At 39.7% G+C, this 23,637-nt stretch overlaps 1 protein-coding gene across 1 annotated transcript; it reads right to left on the reverse strand.

Moving 5' to 3' along the window:
* Window positions 1-3,980: 3,980 nt before the first annotated feature.
* LOC133895765 (phosphoenolpyruvate carboxylase 2-like) lies at window positions 3,981-9,292 on the reverse strand. Its single transcript, XM_062336265.1, has 10 exons — window positions 8,817-9,292; window positions 7,615-8,006; window positions 7,439-7,523; window positions 6,989-7,211; window positions 6,808-6,911; window positions 6,626-6,713; window positions 6,338-6,492; window positions 5,230-6,228; window positions 4,579-4,965; window positions 3,981-4,467 (listed from the first exon to the last, which is right to left on the reverse strand). The coding sequence occupies exons 1-10, from the start codon at window positions 8,979-8,981 to the stop codon at window positions 4,171-4,173; spliced, it is 2,895 nt and encodes a 964-aa protein (XP_062192249.1). The 5' UTR covers window positions 8,982-9,292; the 3' UTR covers window positions 3,981-4,170.
* Between the last annotated feature and the right edge of the window lie 14,345 nt (window positions 9,293-23,637).

Here is a 23,637-nt window from a genome sequence, read left to right on the forward strand (position 1 = left end):
AAAGTATTGTAAGTGAAGGTATGTCTCGCTAGTTGCAAGAGAAAGAGAAAAAGAGAGCGATATAAGCTCCACCAATCGGTAAAATGACCATATTGTTATTTGGTCCATCTAGATCATATAAACTGGCGAGTATAGTGATAATACAAAGTATGATTTTAAATTTTTTACAACATAAAATTTGGTTACTTGGCTGCAATCCAAACACTATTTTTCTTCTTGTATTTTGGAGCTACCCCTCAACCAATATGGTCACAATCCAATTAACTCCTCATTCAACGTCAAAAACCTTATTCTCAGAAACAAGCAAGTTCAATACCAACACATAAAGGTAAGGATGAGGAGACAAGAGTAAGAGTCAAATTTAAGTGAAGATGATGAAGATAAAGAGAGCTATGAAGAAGATAAACAAAGTACATCAAGCGATGAAGAGATAGATCTTGAAGTCATCAAGCTTATCTCACAAGTGGAGAAGAGCATCAAGAAGGTCAATACCAAGATTGATCACCTAATCTCCATAAAGAACTTGATCAAAACAATTGATCATATCAAGAAGCAGAAGAAGACGACTAAGAACAAGAGGGAGACAAGGGGAAAAACCAAAATATTTGTAAGCATAAGAAGATGGGTGAGTAACAATGAAGAGTCAAGCTCAAGTGATGAGAACATCACCATCCTCCTCTCCAAGAGAAGCTCTTCATCAAGGTCATCATCACATAAGTCATCACAGAAGTGCCTCATGACCAAATGTATGGATAGCGATATAAGTGATGATGAATTCAATGAGGATTCTCTCTCCTATGATGAACTCCTTCATTTGATTCATGCCCTAAGTGGAGATACAGAGACCCTTGCCTTTGTGGCTCAAGCTCCGAAGTAATCACGACGACAAGGGACCGGAAGAGAGGCTTATGGTGAGGTCTTGCCTTAGTGGCTTCGTGGCTCATCTGGGTTGAGATCTTGTCTTTGTGACTTGGTGGCTCAATAGCCGTGACTGAGTGCCAACCGGGAGTATATCCTTGGTGGAGCTTCAATATGGACTAGGGTGGTATTCATGCCATTGATACCACGGGCTAAAAATCCCTTGTGTTGAGTTTGTGCTCTCTACCTTATTTACATTTTCGCATTTACTTTCTTGCAATTTACCTTCCTAGATATGTTGCAAGCTCTTTTGATTGGTAGAGTAGACTCACTAGATAAACCGAGAGCACATTTAAATAGAAATTGATATAGGTTTATCTTGTGTAGTTTTTGGAGCCCAATAAATTCTAAGTGTCCTAATTCATCCCCTCTTAGAACGTCACTGATCCCTTCAGTATACACATGCTGAGAGTGGCTTTGTAAAGGCTTTGCAGTGGATTCCTAGCGTACACCTCAGAAATGTGTAAGAGTTTTCTGTCGATCAACGGATGCTCGGCAAAACAAGATGAAACGTCTTGTGGGTAAAGTGTACAACCTCTGCAGAGTTTAAAATTGAATATCCAGTCGTGCTCACGATCACGAGTGACAAGGAACCCTCACATGATTAGAATCTGATGGTGGTTGGTGTGAGTCAACTATGGTGGTGGGAACTATGGTTGATGTGTCAGTCAATCATAATGGTGGAAATTGTGGTTGAGGTGGTTTGATAGTTGGTCAACCTTGGCTGCGGGAGCCATGGTTGAGGTGTTGGTTGGTCGATCTTGGTGGTCAGAACTTTGGTTGAGGTAGTCAGTTGGTGGTTAAGTTAAGATGGTTGGAATCTTGAGGTTAGATGTTATTCACTATTGTTCACTTTATTTCTTACTCGCTTTTCAAATGTTGTTTTTTGCAAAAAAAAAAAAAAAAGCCAAATAAGCCTTATTATTATTAAAACCTTTATATATATATATATAATTTCCTCACAACTTACGAAGTACGATATGTACTCACACTTGATATAACCAAACACACTCAGTTGGGAAAGCTATTAAAGATTTTGATGACTTCATGGAAGGTATATTCTATGGAGGTGTTCTTTGTTGATTGCCTGTGGAGTTATTAGTGAAGACGAGGACTATGCTTAGGTTTTCGTTGTAGTTTTATTTGGTTCTTTGACCCATCATAAAGGTCTCTTTTGTAAGATGATTTATCAATTAAGGTATGGATATTGTAATGATTATCATTAATAGAGGCACTATGTGTTGCCATTGATTCCTGGGCTCAGCACATAGATGAGATTGATCGGTTTTCTTAGAACGGTCTCGACAGCCACCAAAATATACAGTGAGATCAATCGGTGCACTAGATGATTTTCATAGAAGATAGCATTTGAAAAGTTCTACCGACTAACATCTTGTGCCTCCAACGGTCAAACTTTTTTACTGTTGGGATTGCACCGAATGATTGTCCAATGCCCTGGTTTTTTGGGTAAATTACCGCAATGGTTAGGTTTTAGAGTTGACCCTATATACCCTACCACCTAGTTCATTTGAAGATGCTGAAGCTTAGTGAAAGTATACCCACATATTTTGAGTGCTTAGTCTTCAAAACAAGTGTATTGAAGATCTAGGCTGCTATCTAGCACAAGATTAAGGACTGATTAAAACTAGATTAGTCCTTGTGTGCATCATTGCTAGGTTGTTAGCCTAGATTAGGTCAACCGAGTGACCTTTACTTATTACTTACTTTTGGTGTTTGCCGATATCTAGACAACTTGGAGGCATGGAGTCTTGGTGACCCTCCAAACGGTGGTTGTGTAGCTACCTCAAGACTTTTGTGACCATTTTGAGTGCACTATGTCAGAGCAGCAAAGCACTACCCTAGTTGAACGGTGATGGTGGAATGGTGTGCTTGAGTCATGCACCTTACACCATTTACCGAGAGCGACACCTCAAGAGGGTGCTCTAACATTACTACTATAGAATATGTTTTATATATCGATCCATCACTACTAGTTCGTATCAAGGACCGGCACTTAAAGTTAATTCGAAAAGAACCGACAGTGGTAATTAACTATTACTATCAGTTCTAGCCATGAACCGACAGTGATACTATCACTGTCGGTACTTCTTATGAACTGGCAATGAAACTTGATTATCACTGCTGGCTCTAGCCACGAATCTGAAGTGATAGTTTGTCAAGTATCACTGTCGATCCGTGTTACGAACCGACAATGATAATAGCTATCACTACTGGTCCATATTACGAACCGGTAGTGATAATAGATGGTAGCTTATCTTAAAAGTTCATATCTTTTTCATATGAAGTTAGATGTGGATATACTTTATATGAAAATTGTATCTCTCAATGAGATGTACAACTTTGTAGTTGAAAATCTTTTCATTTGAAGTAATTTAGATATTCAAATAATCATTTGAAGTTTCAGACAAAATATATTAAAAGGATTACATATGCTATTGTTATCATTAGTACTTCTGTGGTAGGATGGTAAAGACGTATTGCGCGAGCACGAACTACACGCATGCATATAGTTTGGACATTCCTTCACCCGGTAGTGATAGTCAGGGATTCCCGACTATCACTGCTCGTTACCATTATCGTCTCTAAAATCGATAGTGAATGTGATTTTGAAGCCGACAGTAAAGACAATTTCTTTTTAATAGTGCATAGACTAGTGGAGACTAGCAAGTCTAGGATACCACGAAAAAAAAATCTCCTCACCAAGTTTGTGTTCTCTCTACCCTTTATTTTTTGTGTTTACTTATTACATCCTTAATTCCGCAATTTTATTTTTTTTCAAATTGCCATAGGTAGTTGATATAATTGGAACCTAGGATACACATAGACACACTAGAAAATCCCTGTGCATATATAGATAGAATTGTTAGAAATAGCACATGTATTATTGTATTCACAATTGGCTGGAAGTGCCACGATGCAAACGAGTCAAGTTCCAGCGACCTGCTCTACTTGTTTCTAGACTAGGCATGCTCGATTCGACCCGAGCCATAATGAAACAAGCAAACAAAAGCTACTTCTTCATGAACACATGAAAAAAAAAATTCGCCAACAATATCCACTTCATTTTGATTTTATTAATTGGTTCCTTATTTACATTCTGTTACAAATCCATTATTGCCAATGGGGAAGTCAAAGAGGCAGCTACATAGGCAAAATATTCGGCCGAGAGTAAATGATCAGAGTCAAGACGCACTCAAGGTAGAAATGCTGTCCATTCAGGCAAGTCTTGGCTTAACCAGTGTTCTGCATTCCGGCAGCAATGCCCTTCATGGTCAGGATGAGGGTGTCCTCCAGCCCCGGCGCGTACTCGCTGGTCGGGTTCAGCTTCACGAGCTCCGCAGCCGCCTTGTTCCAGTCCATGATCTCCTTGGACAGGTGGGGCCGCAGCGTGACATGGTAACCTGGGTCGCGAATCCGCTTCATCGTGTAGGCCTGGCAGACATTCAGAGTAGTGATATACGCATCACGGAGGCGGAGACGCTGTTTCAGGTAGAGATCCCCTTCAAGAAGATCCTTGTGTCCAGCTACCTGAAATTTTAAGCAGCCAATTGCATGATTTGTATGACAATAGAAGATGATTCTGATAGTTCATAACTGCATATTGTTGTTATCTGAATTCTACATAGATTCTGACAGTACCTGAAGGAGAAGTCGTTTGGTCTCTTCGTAGTTCGACCTCAGCTTCTCCCCAAGGGGCCACAGCTCCGCTGAAACAAGGAGTTTATCGTACAATGCGGCGATGCCTGGGTCACCCTTGGCGAACACCATCTCAACCAGATCAATTGTGACCCTGAAGAACGGCCATTCCTTGTACATCTCCTGGAGCATGTGGAGGTTCCTAATGTCCTTCTCCAGGATGTACTTGAAGGCGGCACCAAAGCCCAGCCACACGGGGAGGTGGAAGCGAGTCTGAGTCCATGCAAAGATCCATGGGATGGCACGGAGGGACTCGATTCCACCACTAGGTTTTCTCTTGGATGGTCTGCTCCCTATGTTCATCCTTCCATACTCCATTTCAGGTGTTGCCTGTTAGTCCATAAACATTATAAAGAAACTTAACTCTAGGCTAAAGGTGGGTCCACCTAAAAATGAAATGCGTTACTTTTAGCTTTCTGTGCCTTAGGTACTATGTAAGTTCAACCTACATAATTTGGAACGCTGGCACAAACATATAATTTTTAGTATTTAGTAGTAGTGTGGCAATCTGCAAGTCACCATATTTCATGCAGTAAATCAGAAAATATTGTATCACCCTAGTTTGATGAAGATAACATAACACAAAGTACTCACAAGGCGGAAATACTCGACAAATCGTGGTTCTTGGAAGACAATGGACCGATATTCCTTTGTTGCCACCACAGCCATCTCATCAAGCAGAGCACGCCATTCTGGTTTTGGGGAAATCGGTGGACGCATGCCATGCTCAAGTGTGGCAGCTGTGAAACGCTGCAGTGTCCTGAAGCACAGGTGCTCCTCACCAAAGGACTGTTCAATGACTTCACCCTGAACAGTGACCCTGAGGGATCCATGGATTGTGTCTGGTGGCTGAGACAAGATGGCAAGATGAGTGGGGCCTCCGCCTCTTCCAACAGTACCTCCTCGTCCATGGAACATCGTCAACTTCACTCCGAATTGCTTAGCGACATTGATAAGTTCCTCTTGAGCCTTGTACAGCTGCCAAGCTGCTGAGAGACGACCAGCATCCTTACCTGAGTCTGAGTAGCCAATCATGACCTCCTGTTTGCCATTAATCCTTTCCTTGTACCAATCTACCGAGAAGAGTCTGGACAGTGCAGCTGGAGCACCTTCGAGATCAGCCAACTTCTCGAACAGTGGGACAACTCTAAGTGGTACCTTCACATGACATTCACGCTGGAGAAGCTCAACTGCAAGTACATCAGATGGAGCTGTTGCCATAGAAATGATGTACGCTCCAAAGTTATCGGCTGGAAGTTCAGCTATTACACGGAATGTGTCTAGAACATCAGCGATCTCATCAGTCGTGGGCAGGTCTGGACCAAACAATGGCCGCTTCCCATTGAGTTCAGACAAGAGCCATTCCTGACGGCATTCCTCGGACCACTCACGGTATGAACCTATTCCTAGGTAAGTGGTGATGGCATCGAGGACATCAGTGTGTCTGTCAGATTCTTGCCTAATGTCAAGCCTCACAAGGCACAGGCCAAACGTAGAGACCTGGCGTAAGAAGTCCAGAAGGTTTCCATCAGCAATTACACGGTCACCACAAGCACAGAGCGACCTGTAACACAACTCCAGAGGCTCTAAGAACTGCAAGAGAAGATAGTTGTTCAAATCAGTAATCAATCTAAAAAGTTATAATGCAACAAACACACATTCAAGTTTCTGCAGTTCAAAGGTACTTTGATCAACGATTGACCTGCTCAACATTGGTGAGAGTAGATTCCTCAGGAATATCAGAATATCCATTGGATAATAACTGGCGTGCCCGCTCACGTGTATTGTAAAGCTTGTCCCTCACATCACCAAGTATAACCCGATATGGCTCACTGGGAGGAACCTTTTTCCAGAACTCTATGTTACAGAAGGAAGCAGTGGTTAGTCTCATAATGCTATGTTGGTTATGAGAACAGCCAACCATCATCTGATGTTTGTGAAAAAGAAAAGTATATGGAAAATAGTATAAAAATCACTAATCAACACTTACCTATATAGTGCTTTGCATCTTTCTTTGTGGAGAGATGTAATTCATCTGCCCATGCCCGAAGCTCATCACTGCATCGCCACATAGACAACTACAGACATTTGCACAGATTTTAATACTTCGCAATGCTCGTTAATTCACGTAAGTGTGGCAATAGCTAAATGAAGTAATTAAGTCATTGCTACCTCAAACATGAGATCCTCAATCTGCGAGCAATACAAATTTGCAGCCATCATTCTGGCAAGCAAGCAGACGTCCCTTGTAACCTCTGGTGTCACTCTCGGATTTCCTATATTGGTTAAAGGTGTTAGAATGCAAATAACTAATGAGATTGCAGAGAATAATATAAAGCTGCCCCTTGCTTACCATCACGATCTCCTCCCATCCAAGAAGAGAATTGAATGAGAGGGGCATTATATGGCACACGCTCATCGATTCCAATATTCTTCAAGGCAGTATCCACACGGCGCAAAAATTTTGGAACACCTTTCCATATTGTTTCATGGAAGTAACTCATACCAGCCCGCATTTCATCTTGGGGAGTGGGCTGGGTTCTTCTGATCTCATCAGTTCTGAAGGCTGCTTGGATCTGGAAATAAGGAATGGAAGTCAATATTTGGATTATTATTGTACCAATAAACTTAGGTGGTGTACAAGAACAGAGTAATTGCTATCTTGAGCCTCATGCTGAAAAAAAATATATATGCTGATAACATCGATGCACAATCAAAGATGATGCAATTCATCGCATAGGAAAGGTGCTGTCTTAGATACAAACATAAGTCGGATTCTCGTAGTATAGATTCTGTGTGTTACCTCCCTCTGGAGAGCCTCGTCAAGCTCCTGTTTGTCATCTGGTGTGATGTCCTTAGAGTACAGTTGAACCAAACAATTCCTTATCCTAAATTTATATTTGCAATCATGACAATTAGAAAACAGAATTTATGTCATGTATTCATGATAGATTTCAAGGCGATGTTTAGCTGACTCACCTTGAGTGCTTCTGAAGCAGTGACCTCCTTACTGATTGTGTTGGATGTGCAGTCAAAACCAGGTCAACAGTCTGACTCTTTAGGGCATCAAAGACCTCAGCTGGTGACTTCTTCAGGTCAACTACAAGCCTCTTAAAAGTTTCCTCGATGTCAGATTCAGTCAGTGCCGAGTTCTCATCAGCAAAGTCCCCCTTCTTGAGCTTGATTCTCCTCCGATAAGCGATCTGGACTTCCTCAGCCAAGTTGGCCAGGTTAAGCATGTGTGAGAAAGCTTTGGCCATGACGATGGAATCACCAGGATCCAAGCTCGTCAACAGGTTGCCAAGCTCATCGAGCTTTTGCGAGTCATGCTTCCTTTCATACTCAGCAGCTATTTCATAGCACTCTTGGACCTATAAAACAGAGAGAAACGATTCATATTTGCAAATCAATATAAAACTGTAATAAAAGGCTAGCGCTCTGCTGGAAACAAGACCCAACCAAGCACTAAAAGGCACAATAAAACTGTCTTTTTCATTTGAGTACAGAAGGGTTGCAAGTTTGATGGAACAGACTCATGGAATATTCATCGTCGCTCTAAAACAATTGTTAACCACATCCTTGTCTTACTCTTCATGGAAAAACTGAGGTGTTTAGTAGCAATAGTCTTAAAACTTTATGACCTCTTTAACCAAGTCAAGATTTTGTTTATAATTCCAGTTGGCACACAAGATCAACTCAATTTGACTCGCGCAGTCAAGTAGTTAAATCCAATGCATGCACCACTGCAAGACAACACTACAGAAGCAAGAGCATCAATTGAGAAACCTTCACCTCAGCCCAGGAAGTAAAATCAATACAAAATCAATGGTATGGGCAGCCTCCGACATCCGAACTTCATTTGGTACGGTACTAGTAGCACCAATTTTTGAAATAACCACTCAGAATTGCATCTAATATCGAGAATAAAAGAAACCATCCAACAACACCTGGGTACTCTCCAAGACCCACTTCAACACTAAAATCAGTCCACTCAGTTTCCAAGATGCAAGCATGGCTCAAGTTACCCGAGTCGCAAAAAGAATCAAGTATTGAAGTCAGGCACAAAGCACTCGAAATTTAGCGCGAGAAAAGCGCTGAACCGGAACACCAACCGTCCACACAAGTTGGATTCAGGATAGAAGGAAGGGAAGGGGAGAGATATTTTTTCTTTGGTTGCTTACCATCTCGCGGAGGTCCTCGCCGTGGAGGTCCTGGAGGATGTCGAGGAAGCGGTCGAGGAGGAGGGCATCGTACTCCACCAGCTTGTCGTCCTCCGACAGCTTCGCCGGCGCCAGCATCCGCAGCTGCGCGTCGATCGACGCCATCTTCTCCACCTTCCCCGCCATCCTGACGCTCCCAGCACCACTCGCTCGATTCGTGCACGAACTGAACTAAGACGCGGATTCGATCCAAGATTCTCTCTTTTTTTTTTTATCTTTTTGCAAGGATTATTTGATTGATTGATAAGAGAAGGAAGTACAGGGAACGGATCTGATGCTAGAGATCGGTGGAGATGGATGCAATGCGACTGGATATTGGCTTCTGGGGGCTGGGAAGGGGAGAGGCGAGCAAGGTAGCAGCACCGAAGAGGCAAACTTGGCAAGATAGTTGGAGGGAGTGGGGTAGCGGACCGGTGGTGGATGCGGACTACAAAAGCAGCATTTGGATGGGTATTTATAGAGGAAAATTATTGCACACGGATTACCATTAAAATTTCGTAAAAGCATTAAAAAAGGCGACTACCCCAAGTTGATGGGAATCTTCTTCTACCATACAATTGACTGGATTTTATAGTTCGGTATCATTTCTGTGCTATGTCATCTCCAAAATTGAATTCATGTCAAATCCAGTTAAGATATTTTTTATGTGAATGGTATCCGGTTAAAGATATTACTCTCTTGGTCATAAATACTTGATAATTTAAAAAGATCTGATCAAACTTTTTATACTTTGACTATTAATATTACTTCCGTTCTCTTTTAGATATCGTTTTAATCTTTAACATATAGAGCAAGATTGTAATAAAAAAATTTATACATAATATATTTACTCCTCTCTATTTCTCTCATATTCAATCAATAGTACATAAGCCACTAATCCAACACACTCATAAATTAAAACTCTACATTTGAATAGCTTTTAATATGGACACTTTAGTAAAACACCACCTTGAAAACGTAAACGACATCTATTTTAAAACAAAATCAAGTTTTAAAAATGAAATCTATTTGAAAATAAAGATAGTAACTTTTAAAATACTTGGTTTGGAAACATGAAAATTATATGTGTAGATTTGACTCGAAAAATATTTTCATATCTCATAAATTTATTGGATTTCATAAATATATTATTATAGAAAATAGTGGTGAAAAGTATATATTGGAGACCATGTTATGTCCAAAATATCAAGTATTTTCGATTGGAGGGAGTAATCACTAGATAGTGCCGGACGTAGTTAAATGCTTGTGTTATTTAAATGGAATTGAAATTTGTGAAATCAATCCCTTATACCATAAATACATAGCAAATGGTTTGATTAGGCATTTTTTCTCTGAATAGGTGGGAATTTGTGCTCCATGAAAATACAACCTCTCCTAAACAAACCCTCTATGGTATTCTTTTGGGTTTTTCTTAAGTATAAAATCCTAGAAATCTTTTTACGAGCATTGATGGAATAAGTAAATATCACCCACAAGGCACAAGACCATACCATTTAGAATTGATCCTTTCCTCACAAGAAAAGGTAGAATTTTCTTTTGGATAAACCTGTGCTTCGATGCGCACCTGATCTAATTTAGTAAGGGCATGTACAAATCAAAGAGCGTGTGGTACAACATACGTGCTTTACAGTAGCTGCTTGTTAGGGCAGAGATGCAAAGTGATGTGCATTTTAGATCTATTCCCGGCCATCCAATCCCACAGCGAACGGTCCAGATTGATCAGTTACAATACCTTCAAATAGTGAAAATCTACATTATTTTTTTAAACAATCAAAGATCTATGAAACCTCTGCAGTACACCTACACCGTCCAATTACAACTACTCCGCTCACACTATATAGGCCGTGTTTGGTTCAGGTTTTACTTATTAAAAACAAAAAGTTGAATCAAACCGTTTGTTACTAGAAATGATTTATAAGAAGTAAAAGATATCATTATTATTAGAAGTTAGAAACTGATTTGAATGAGCTTTTGTAACTTCTGAAGAATGATGTTCTGGATTACATATATCATGTATTTTATCCATATAAAAGTCAATTCAAAAGCAATTTATCAATATTAACTTTTAAAAACAGTGTTTAGAAAAATCTCAGTCCAACTAAACAGACACTTAGGTTTGTCATAGAGGTCGCGTGTCGCGCAAGGTTAGAGGTCATGGGTTGACTCTCATGAACCACACGTGTACATATTTCTCAAAAAATTACAAGATATTTTTTTTGCATTTTTGAATCATAAAAAAACTTGATTTAAATATTGATTATCACTGCCGATTAATATTATGAATCGATAATAATATGGAGTACCATCATAAATTTCAAAACCAATAGTGATAATAAAAAACGATCATTGTCATGTTTGTAACACCGATTCAAACATTGGTAAGTTATAAACCGGTACTGATATAATTTTTTTAAGTAATGCGCTTCCGGACAGTCTTGTTGCAAGCAGTCAACTGCAAACGATTGACATGAATTATGTTTAGAACTATTCCTGATAAATACTAACCAGCCGTTGCTAAAGCAAAAGGCATGCAAAAGAGCCAAAAGCACAATGTGCCAAAGCTACAACAAAATATTGGGTGAAAGCACATATGCAAGAGGACAATAAGAACAGTTGTAATCATTTAGAGTGGTCTAATTGTGTGGCCTATAAGATCGCAACTTTAAGTTAGGAACAAGAGTAAGAGATTGGAGATGGGTCCCTAATGCTTCTATCTGCATTTTTTTTTCAGATCTCAATAGCTTTATTAACTCACAGCAGGATTTTATTTTGCATTATTGGTGCTTAGTGATGATATATTTATTAAATAGAGAATAATAGCTCAACTTTGCTATAGCTAATAGTTCAAGAAATTGTGGGCCAGGACAAAGGTGGGGCTACACATATCCTATTGCTATCCTGCCGACAACTTTTTTCTCGAAGTTTTACTAGGGCTCCTTACATATTGCATCATATTCAAATTTGGTTTAATAAACATCCAAGAAACTTCAATTTTCCGAAATGCACATGTGAGCAACAGAGGACGACACAAAAAAATTGTGGAGATCGAAAATAAGTCATATGGATGTACCGGCGTTGGATCATTACTCATGAGTCATATGACGTTGGGCACACGATTCGTTCAAATACGTAAGAGACTAAAAATACACTACTACGTTAAATAATCTAGTGGGATGCCTTTATACAGACGGATATATAGAATTATTTATAAAAAATTATCACAGATAGTTCTAAATAATAACTGTTTGTAATAATAACGAGACCCCTCCAAAGATCGTGGACGTTTTTATTATAGACGGTTTTTATTGGGAACCGTCTGTATTAGTACTACAAATGACTCATATTTAGAGTCGTCTGTAATAAAATCAATATCACAGATAATTTCAATACCAGCCGTTTATAATATTAATACAGATGACTCATATTTGAAGCCATATGTAATAAAACGAATATCACATACGGCTCCAAACACGAGTCGTCCGTAAAATTAATACAAACAGCTTTAAAGACGAGACGTCTGAGAAAATAGCCGAGAAGAGGTGAGACACATTAGTACAAACGGCTCCAAACATGAAACCATCTGTACTATTAGAATAATACATCATCCCCTACCTCCAGATCGAAGCAGAACAGTGGTGGCTGAACAGTGCACAGCTTTTGGGGGAGAGGGTGATTTTGATAAAAAAAAATATATTAAATTTTGATAAAAACTTGAAGATTCATTGATATGTGTTACTCTAAAGTAAACATTATATTCTATTTTGGTTTAGATAGTCTAAATTTTGATTTATAGAGCTAGCTTGATTTAGATCTAGATCTAGATTTTTTTCATAATGACATGGTTTTATTCTGTTCATTAGATGATGTAAATTTGTGTTCTAATTTAGTCTCGAGAAATCAGCTATATTTACATCTACTTAGATTTTTTTTTTCATGATGATTTAGAATATATTAGTTATTCTAGGTATATATAAAGCTCAAAGTATAGATAAAGGTTTAATTATATGTTATTATAAATGGCTAGTTTTAATTTAGTGTTGTAAATAAATTTTGGATTTTTAGTATATAAACATAAATTACCTATAACTATAGTATTTAAGGATAAATTTTGAATTAATATTTGCCCTTACTTTTAAGTATTCATGTATATAATATAAATGTAATCATTAATTATTTTTGAATTAATTGTCATTTGTATGGTTCATTCATGCATGCATGTATGATAGCTTTATTTTTTTAATAAAAAGCTTAGTTGCTCTCTTTTATTATGTTGATTTGACATTAATTTACTTCGTACATTGTAGATAGACTATGGCTGGATGTACGGTTCTTGTACGAACCAAGGGTACATTGATGGTGTGACGGTTTTTCTAGCAGCTACCGAGGAGGATCAATTGGAGAAGAGTGTTGAATTTATATATTGTCCTTGTTACGATTGTAAAAACGAAAGATCCATTCTTAGACAGAACGCAGCCCTATAGATCCAAGTGCACTTGATTATCAGGGGCTTCAAACCAGACTACATGTGTTGGACCAAACATGGTGAAGAGCAGAAGGTGTTACATGAAGACGTTGGTATCGTTGAAGAACCCAAAGTCAACGTAAGAAGAGAAGATGACGAGGAATTTGGTGTAGATGATGATGACTATAGTGATGCAGGTGACAATGATAGGTTGGATTAGATGCTGTGAAATGTAGACATGAACTTGAGTACTCAGAGAAACTCTAATAAATTCATGTGCTTGATTGAGGACTCGGAGAAGCCGTTGTTCCCTAGATGTAAACCGAAATACACAAAGATAGCATCTGTGCTTGATCTGCATAAATTGAAAGCAAGCGATGGTTGGTCGGACAAGAGTTTCACGACGCTATTAGAATTCTTATCGGACATGCTTCCAGGTGGAAACAAGCTGCCCAAAAGCACATACGAAGCAAATCAGATTCTTTGTCTATTGGAGATGGATGTAGAAATGATACATGCATGTCCGAATGACTGTATCCTCTGCCGTAATGATCTATCAGATATGATTCATGTCCAGTGTGCAAAGTATCTCGATACAAACGTAAGAGTCAACCAGATGATGGCGAGGTGAAAAAAGGAATTCTTGCTAAGGTGGTGTGGTATCTGCATATAATTCCACGCCTTAAGCGTTTGTTTACGAATCGAAAAGAGGCTAAATTGTTGTGCTGGTACTCGGAGGGCCGCAAGCAAGATGGAAAGCTAAGGCACCTTGCCGATTCTCCCTAGTGGAGAAACATTGATACGATCTTTGATGACCTTGGTGCAGAATTGAGGAATATAAGGTTTGCTTTAAGCACGGACACGATTATTCCTTTTGAGAACATGAGCAGCAGGCATAGCACTTGATCAATTGTTTTTAGTATTTAGAACCTATCTCCTTAGCTATGCATGAAACGTGCTGCTTATCCAAGGCTTGAACCAACCTGAGAACAATATTGCTATATACCTAAGACCATTGGTGGAAGATCTAAAAACATTGTGGACCGAACTGGTGCAAATATAGGATGCATACAAAAGAGAGAATTTCACGCTACGCGCTCTGTTGTTCTGTATGATCCATGATTTTTCTGCACTATGTAACCTTCCGGGCCAGAGTAAACAAGTAGATACAGCGTACCCTCATTGCTTAGATGGTACCGCGAGTATGTGACTACCCCACTCGCATAAAATGGTGTTTATGTGCCACCGTAGGTTTCTTAATAGGTATCGCTCGTACCGCAACATGAGGGAACAATTCGACGGAACAATGGAGAGAGATTAATGTTCAAGGCACTACAGTGGTCAAGAGGTGCACTGTAATATCCTGAGTTTAAGTATGCTAATTAATTACAAATTTCACTCCAAATTAAAACGTTTTAGGATTTATTGAGCTAACAAAGGTTAAGAAAATAGGTATGTGGATGTATATATACCAGTATATATACATTCATGTATATTAGATGTGCTAAGTTGAATAAGTGTTCCAAAGAGCAATAGAATCAAATTCAAAATAATCTCTGCATTAAGTTGGTTCATATGCATTAGTTTGAGATTTTTGTGGTTCTTTGTGTGGAGGTTTGAAATTGAATGTCTCTCATTTTCAAACCTACTCTTAGATTTTGTTCAGCTCAAATCTAATTTGAATTCAAATTCTTGGATTCAAATCATCTTCAAAAGTCTCAAGATCCTCCGCTCCCCCTCTTTCTCAACCCAACAATCGGCCCAGCCAGCAAACCGGACCATTCACCGCGCTGGTCGAGCCAGTTGATGGGCTGAGAAAGAGAGGAAGAGGAGGAATCCGGCCCGGCATAGGCTCATCCAAGCTCGGACCCGGCCCATCCAGACCCAATTCGACCCGTATGTTACTGTCCATGTGGGTCCCACCGATTCACTATTCAGTGAGCCCCATTTACTGTTCACATGGGCCCCACTTATGAATAGTGTTATTTCATAATTTCTTAATTTAATTTTAGATTAAATGTTTTGGGAGCCATAACTTCTCCGTTCTGGCTCCGATTTCGGCAATTCTTCCGCCAAAATTCATCTGAAATCAAGATCTACTCATCTATCACATCGTGATATATATTAGGGCTCATTTGGCTTTCCAGTTAGTATTATTTGATTCTTTTCTAGTATAGCCGTTATTGATCATAATCTCAATTGCAGAGCAACCAGAGTTCTATGAGTGCTGCACGGGAAGTGTCAGGAGCGAGGAGGATCCTGACTACAACCAAGATTTTAAAGAGAACTTCAGAGAAGGCAAGTTCTATCTCCTTGATCATATTGAACCTATATTTTTAAATAATCTACACGATCAACTTAAAACTAGACTTATATCGCATGTACTATGTATTACGCTTTTACAAACTGCTTGTAGTAGTTAATCCTATTAAACACTTACTATGCCATAAATGTTATCATCCAACACACATATCACCATAGGATTACCTGTTGTTATCTATATTAATGACAGACAACGTCTTAATGTCTAGCATACTTGGGATTGAATACGTCTCCTCGGAAACGTCACTTTTAAAATACATCTCCTCGAAGATAAGATTTACTGTTATCAATGATAACTCATATACCATAAATCCTTGATGATTGTGAATTCCGTGATGGTTGTGAAATCCTTGATGTCGTGTGGGATACGGTGAGTGATGTGGGAACATGGGTGAAAACTGTTTGGCAGGGGCAGGTGGAGTAGAACTCTAGATGAGGATGCTCTTGGAGGCTTGAATTACCTTTGTGATATATATTATTAGAAGATACCTGCCCTGATCGTTTAAGGACCGAGTCATTTCGCAGCCATACTTTAGCAAACTCCATGCAACCATGCGTCCTGAATAGGCAGGACTTGATCTCTCCTTCACCGGACTGAGTTGGGTATCATACTAGGAGGCTAGGAGCAGTGAGCAGTCAAGTGGTTATCTGTCCCTCTTTTTGGAGGTTGCTAGTACTGGCCTAGGCTTAAAAGGGGGACTGACCTTCTGTACATGGACTCTGGCGCTTGGGGGTAAATCTCATAGAAAAGTTCGGCAGGAAAGGTGATTGGAGTGTCTCGGTATGATTCGCTCCTCCACTTGCAACGGTTGGAGGCTGAGCATATCGCGTGGGTAAAGCTGTACAACCTCTTCAAAGTGGAAATCTATTCGAATAGCCATGTCCACGGTCATGGACATGTGAAGCAAAATCTTTTTTACTAGACTCTAGGTGCATGTGTCTTGATGAGTGAGTGTGTGGACTAGATATCCGTGTGATGAGGTTGCTAGATAAATCCGCTAGGATCTGTGTGGTACTAGAGGTACACCAGATGTGATAAAAGGTAGTGCGGAGTGAGGTGTAGCCCCTCCCAGGACCGAGAAACTTCCATATATAGCTTGTTACCTGGTTTTGAACTATTTAAACTGTTTTAAAGTCAATCATAGATGATACAATTAGATACATGTATAAACTACTTTACATTTAAAACTAAATCGTAAATCCTTATCCTTGAATCACCCCTTTATGCATCTATCAAATACCTTGAAGTAGTATATGGATTTCTGAGTACCTTCCTACTCATTTTTGCTGTCATTCAGATGAGGCAGCCGATGTTGACTTCACCGGAGGTGAAGGCAAGGATGAAGAATAGTCTTAGAAGTCACGCCCACACCCTAAGCTGCTTGTGGCTTCGGCTTTTGCTTTCCGCTGTGTTTTGTTGGCCTCTCGGCCAGGTTTGTAATAAATAATATGGTTTGTAAACCTTCTGTACTCTGTAACCTTAATAATTATGTACAAAGTTTGACTGTGATACTATAATTTTTATACTGTGTGTATCAGCTACTTAATTTAGGGATTGATACTAGAGGCACAGGAGAACCCGAGTTGGGGTCTTACATTCATAATATAGTTAAAGACCTCGATGCTGCGTTTGGAAAGGGGAGTAAAAAATCTAAGGATAATACCAGTGGCATGTGGAAGAAAAGATCGATATTGTGGAAGCTACCGTATTGGAAGCACCTTGAAGTTCGCCACTGCATCAACATCATGCATGTAGAGAAGAACATGTGCGAAAGCTTTGTTGGTATTTTACTTAATATTGCAGGCAAGACAAAGGACAACGTCAATGCAAGGCTTGACTTGGTTGATTTGAAGATCAGGCCTAAGTTGGCACCTGAGCCCTCTGAAAAAGGTAGAACGAGGCTTGCTCCAGCCTGCTATAATTTGATAAAGGCTGAGAAAACCGAACTGTGCCAGTGCTTGCATGGTGTAAAAGTTCTATTCGGTTACTCTGCCAACATCTCAAAACTTATTTCGATGCAAGATTTGAAATTAGTTGGCCTGAAGTCCTATGATTGCCACGTGTTGATGACATAGATGCTTCATGTTGCAATCCGAAATATCCAACCAACCTATCTCTGAGACATAATCACCAAGTTGTGTTACTTCTTCAACATAATTTCTCAAAATGTCATCAATTCTGAAGTGCTTGATGTTTACAGGCCGATGTGGTGAAGACACTATGTCATCTTTAGATGTACTTTCTCCATCATTTTTTGATATCATGGTACATGTTATCATTCATCTCGTAAGAGAATAAAGATATGCAGCCCAGTATTCCTACGTCAGATGTACCCATTTGAGAGGTACATGGGAATTCTCAAGAAATATGTATGAAATCGACCTCATCCAGAGGGCATTATCATCCAAGGTTACACAGCCAAAGAGGTGGTCAAGTTCTGCATCGATTACATGGAGCGGCTCAAACCAATTGGTATGCCCATGTCTCACCATGAGGGGAGACTGGATGGGAAGGGGACCATAGGTAGGAAAATAATCATTTGCTGACTTTGCCACGTTATCTAAAGCCCATTTCATAGCCTTGCAACACATGACTGAAGTATCCCCGCATATCGACATGCATAAGAACGTGCTACACAAAGAGAATCCAAGTCGTACAGAGGCTTGGATCACAAAACAACACAATCGCAGCTTCAACAACTGCTTGGTAGTACGATTCAGTAATAATAGTTCAATAGAGGACAATATTGGCTAGTTAGCAAGATGACCAAGTCACACAGTCATGACATTTGAAACATACGACATAAATGGGTACACCTTATATACCTGAGCATGGGATAGTAAGAGCACGGTACAAAATAGCGGTGTGCGCATAGATACCTTCCAGGAAAAACGTGGGGTTTGTACGTACTATGGGTATATAGAGGAGATTTGGGAACTTGACTATGTACGTTTCAAGATTCCCTACTTTTGGTGCCGTTGGGTCACACTCTTAAGTGTTAAGGTAGACAAATACATAATGATTACTGTCGACCTCGAACGTGCCGCATACAAAGACGAACCATTTGTACTCGCTAAACAAGTTATTCAGGTCTTTTATGTGCAAGTCCCGGCAAATTCAAAGTTTCACATAGTCCTTCAGGGAAAAAGAATGATTGTTGAAGTTTAGAATGTCATGGACAAAAAAGATTACAATAAATTTGATGAGTACCCTTTTTGAGATGGCATCACCCTTAATGAAGAACAATTTCTGACTGGGGCCGCTTGCTATTTGCGCGTCGATCATCAAGAAAGGCTGATTGTTAAAGCTGTATGATGCTACTTGATTGTTATGTACCTATATATTGCAATGTAATATATAAAAATTAATTTGTTATGAATTTACTTAAAACTTTGATCTCATTAATTTGGAGTTCGTATGAATTATTTATGAATTTTGCTAGTTTTAGTTTAATTTAATATTTAGGTTTAATGTTCAAGTTAATTTTTTTGGTTACAGTAACAAGAATGATACCTACACCATGTTATAGTACATATCTAATCATAAATTTACATAAAAATTTCGTCTTATTTAGAGTTTGTATAAATTACTTATGAATTTTCAAAGTTTTAATGATTCTAGAAAATCAATAGAACAGATAGTTCTATAATAAAAGCCGTATGTACTAATATATTAGTACATACAGCTCAGAGTTATAACCCATCTGTACTATTTGTATAGGCGGCTATTTTATAAAAAAGCTATATGTATTAATGCCGATATATATACCGTTTCGTCAAATCCGTGCCGCACCAAGTTCTCCTAAAAACCCTAGCCACCTCTCATGCTCCTCACTGATGATCGTGCTCCTCGCTGATGACTGTGTTCCTCCCAGCGACCATGCTCCTCCCGGTGACCTCCTTCCCCCCGACGATCGTGTTCCTCCTGGTGACCGTGCTCCTCCCGAAGACCTCCCTCTCCCCGGTGACTATGCTCCCCAACGACCATGCTCCTCCTAGCGACCTCCCTGCTCCCGGCGACCATGCTCCATCCATCCACGGTGGTGAGCAGCCATTCCCTCCTAGCCGAGCTGTCGTAGTCAGTGCTCCGACCGAGCCATGGTCCTGTCTTCTCTGTGATATGTATGATTATGCTATGTGATGCCTGATTACGCTAGATGATGCTCTAGATAGTGCCGAAATTGGGCATGTTCTCTGAGTAATCTAGTATAGATCTATGAATTCTCTACTTTTGGCTTTGTTCAATGCACCGAGATACACCTAGTGTTTTATTTGGTATTTCTGTGATCTCTATCTATGCTTTACATTTTTTTTTTGGTACTGGATGAATTGCTAAATCCAATTTGTTGTCATTGTCTTGTACGGCTCGAATCAATTTCAGTTTTGGCTCAGCAATGGTTTGCTACTAATGTTCTAAGTCCAGGTCTTTTTACTAGTTGATGCTTAGGAATATTGCCCAATTGATGATGAATTCGCTAGGACAATTAGAGAGCAGGACTTTCAAAGTCCTAGGGCCAATTGGTTCTTATTGGATGAGAGCAATTTTTCCTTCAAAAAATTGCAAAAAATGCATTCCTTGCATAGTTTTTGGCCTATGCAACTTTCATGCAGTTTGGCAGTTTTGGATCATATGGGTTATCAGTTCCTTTCTATGTGGTGTCTACATTTCCAACTTCGAATTTTCAAATAAATGATCAGTTTGAGTTTTTGATAATTAAGTAGTACACATAATGAAGCTTTTATAATTACTAAATTGTATAGTTTATATGAGATCGACTTTAAACTTTGTCATAGACTGTTGTGGAGTCTAATGGTCTTTTTATGCTAATATAATTTCTCATCCTCTAAAATTTCTAGCAACTCACTCTGTAAAATATTTTTCTACACATTTGGTTAGTTGATAACACATTATCCTTCTCTAACTGTTCTAGTATCATAAGTTTCTTGTATACATTATAACCCAGCCTTTAAAGAATTGATTGAAATGTTTTAGCTTGATTTGAATCGTATCAAATGTTGTTTCAACATGACAAGTCTTATCCCATATATTCCTTTTTTTTACATTTTGGATGATTGAGAGAAAATAGCTCAAACTTACACTTATACATTGTTTTATGTACATCTTCATTTTTTATGGAATCTAGCATGTGCTAATGTTGCAAAATTCAGTTAATCACCTTTATGCGAACTCATTCTAGTCTAGGACTGATCTGACACTTATGCTTTTTTTTGCTGTGAGAAAGGTGATTTTGTTGTCTAGTGCATGTCAGGTCCAGTTAGATGATTTTAATGGGATCTAGGTATCAAATTGCTTTATTTTTTAGTTTACCTGCTTGCCTTGTCTCTCTCACCTGCTCATTTCATTAATTTTCACTGTTACTTTTTAATCTCTTTGTCCTGAACAGCATGGTTGTCTGCATATGTATACTCAATGATGACAATGTTTACTAAAATTGGGCATTTAAGCTAAGTACAATAGATTGAGCCTGTAAACTTCTCTGTTACTATTTTTCTCAAGCTGGTTGTGAAAGTTATGACTTAGGAATCTCTGAGTAACCCCTGTATACCAAGTTTTGCAGCTCGGTTGCTTCTCTGTGCACTTTCTGGTAAACTAAAATTATGGATAAATTGCTACTAGATTGGTAGAGCTGTAGAATTGTTGGTCTATTCAGTTTCATCTATTGCTCTACAACTCGCTTTTTGCAGTTTCTGTTATATTCTGCTTTTCTGAACTTGTTTAGTAGTTCTGTCTAGTAACTTTGTTTAGTTTCAGAGAATGGATGGCAGGTCCATTTGCTAGGTGTGATTTTAGCTAAATGCCCAGTTGTGATGTGTATTATGTCAGCTAGGGAGCATAATTTTATAGTTCTGAGGCCAGCTATTTAGAACTATCTAAGAGCAAATTTTAATCCTTCAACTTGTTGTTCAGTACTGTTTAATATATATGATGGTTGACATATTTGATTATGCTCTTATGGCTCTTTCTTTCAAGTTCATGTATATCAATTTTGATCAGTTCTGTTCTTGTTATGCTTTTTATGGAATATGATTATTCATGCTCTCATTATCGCACATATTACAACTTCCTTGTTATTCTCAGGATACTTCTCCATGTTGTTCTTCTTTGAAATTAGCTTGAGCTAAGTGATAGTTAGCATAATCCTTCTACTGAATCTTTCCCCATTCTTGAGCTAAGTGATTTGTCTTCTAGAAAAGTGGCAATAGCAATAAAAAACTTCTACCATTATAAGAAGTTTCTAATAAGCCTATGACTTCCTATTTTGAAGATGACATCTAGAGATGAACGCGAACTGCCTCCAGCCTATTCTCCTCAACAGCAAGAGGGGCTCACTGCTCAACAAGATACGGAGGCCACTTCTCAGGAGCAAATAGAAGAAATTCAGGCGCAGAAGTGAAAGCGAGGTGGTCGCGGAAAAAACCAAATGCCCACAGCTCACTACACCATAACTCACGTCAATGAGGCAGGCGTGCCAACATAGCCTAAGCAAGCTCAGGTGGTATTTCGTAAAGCATGCGCCTCACTTGGACGGACAAGGGTTAGGATAACCTACCCAAACTGGAAGACCGTGTCGTAGAGTGAGAAAAGCTCCTTGTGAGAAACAATTGAAGCTCAATTTGACTTCCCTGAAAGATGCTCATTGAAGGACATGGAAAGACAGACAATAGCCAAGATGGGCAAGGCGTGGAAGATCTACAAGAGCAAGCCATATAATGCATATGTGAAGTAGGATCTCATCTCCAATAATATTGCTTATGGGTACTTGGCGGATCAATGGGTAGAGTTTGTGGCGAGGTACTAGTCTGAGGAATTTTAGCAACAGAGTCAGGCTAACAAGACCCTCCAGTCACGCAATACGCACCCCTAGATGCTTGGCACTGTGGGTACACGCGTAAGGAGTTGGACTAGGACAAGGAGGATAAGCAGGCAGCTCGGGAGAACCGCTCCACACCATTTTCATAGATCCCGGAGAGGCGGGCCTGGAACTGGTTCCAAGGGAGGGCCGTACGCTCAATTGATGGTTTCATCACCTTCAGGAAGCCAGAACCCGAGTAAGTGGCTCAAAGAATTCTGCAACGTTTAGAAGAATCCACTCAAGGATCATTCTAGCCATCTTGGGAAAAAAAAAGACATACTAACCTAGACTCTAGGGAACAAGGAGCACCCGGGTCTCACGCGTGGCATAGGTGTTTCTGTTCCATGGAAGTTGGGATTCCTTGACAACACTGATTCATATAGGAGCTGAAGGAGAAACAAAACTGAGCGTGAAGCAACCAAAAGTGAACGGATGAGAATGGAGATTGTCACTGAGGTCTAAGTAAGGATGAAAGAACAGATAGATATGCTTGCAGAAAAGATGGAACAATGGGCCGAGAAGCGAGTATGAGCAATGGGGCAGCATGATGCAGCCATCACACTTGAATCTCCACTGGCTCGGCACCAGAAGCAGCTGCACATCTGCACTAGATAACAATCCAGTTAACATGCTCGATCAACATGACTTTCCTATCGACAAATTTGAATGTGACTCCCTTGGCGACGACATTCCAAAATAGGTCCCTAGAGAGAGATACCTCGTCGATGACATAGAGGCGGTCACTAAGTGTAAGCTCTTACTGCTCACCACTGTTGGCTCCAATAACATCATTGAGGCTGGCACGGGCTTGACGTTCCCATGTGGCGAGGAACAGACGATCCACGGACTCCTGCTAGAGCCTGGTTACGCTAGGCTGCCAGTGGACATGGTATACAGGAATTGCACATCCCTCCCACTTCATATTCCCCCGAAGGACGATGTCGGGACACTTAGGGAGGTTGTCCACTCTTCATCCAGTGGCTGAAGAAGTTCATAACACTGGTTACCCCTCCACAGCCTCCAAAGTCTCTATCTCCAGTACACGATGGCAACGACTTCTCTTTTTGTCATGCTTCGCCGAAAGTCAAATCTCCTTCTACACCACATGAGCAACAACAATTGT

Source organism: Phragmites australis, chromosome 16 (assembly GCF_958298935.1).
Source record: "Phragmites australis chromosome 16, lpPhrAust1.1, whole genome shotgun sequence".
Lineage (NCBI taxonomy): Eukaryota > Viridiplantae > Streptophyta > Magnoliopsida > Poales > Poaceae > Phragmites > Phragmites australis.

Bases quoted from the DNA above. Each gene is read 5' to 3' on its own strand.
- LOC133895765 (XM_062336265.1), bottom strand. From the start codon at position 8,981: ATGGCGGGGAAGGTGGAGAAGATGGCGTCGATCGACGCGCAGCTGCGG. The intron at 7,212-7,438 runs GTAACACACAGA...CCTTATTTCCAG, and splicing joins ACGAGGCTCTCCAGAGGGAG to ATCCAAGCAGCCTTCAGAAC. The intron at 6,493-6,625 runs GTAAGTGTTGAT...TCTGTAACATAG, and splicing joins AGATGCAAAGCACTATATAG to AGTTCTGGAAAAAGGTTCCT.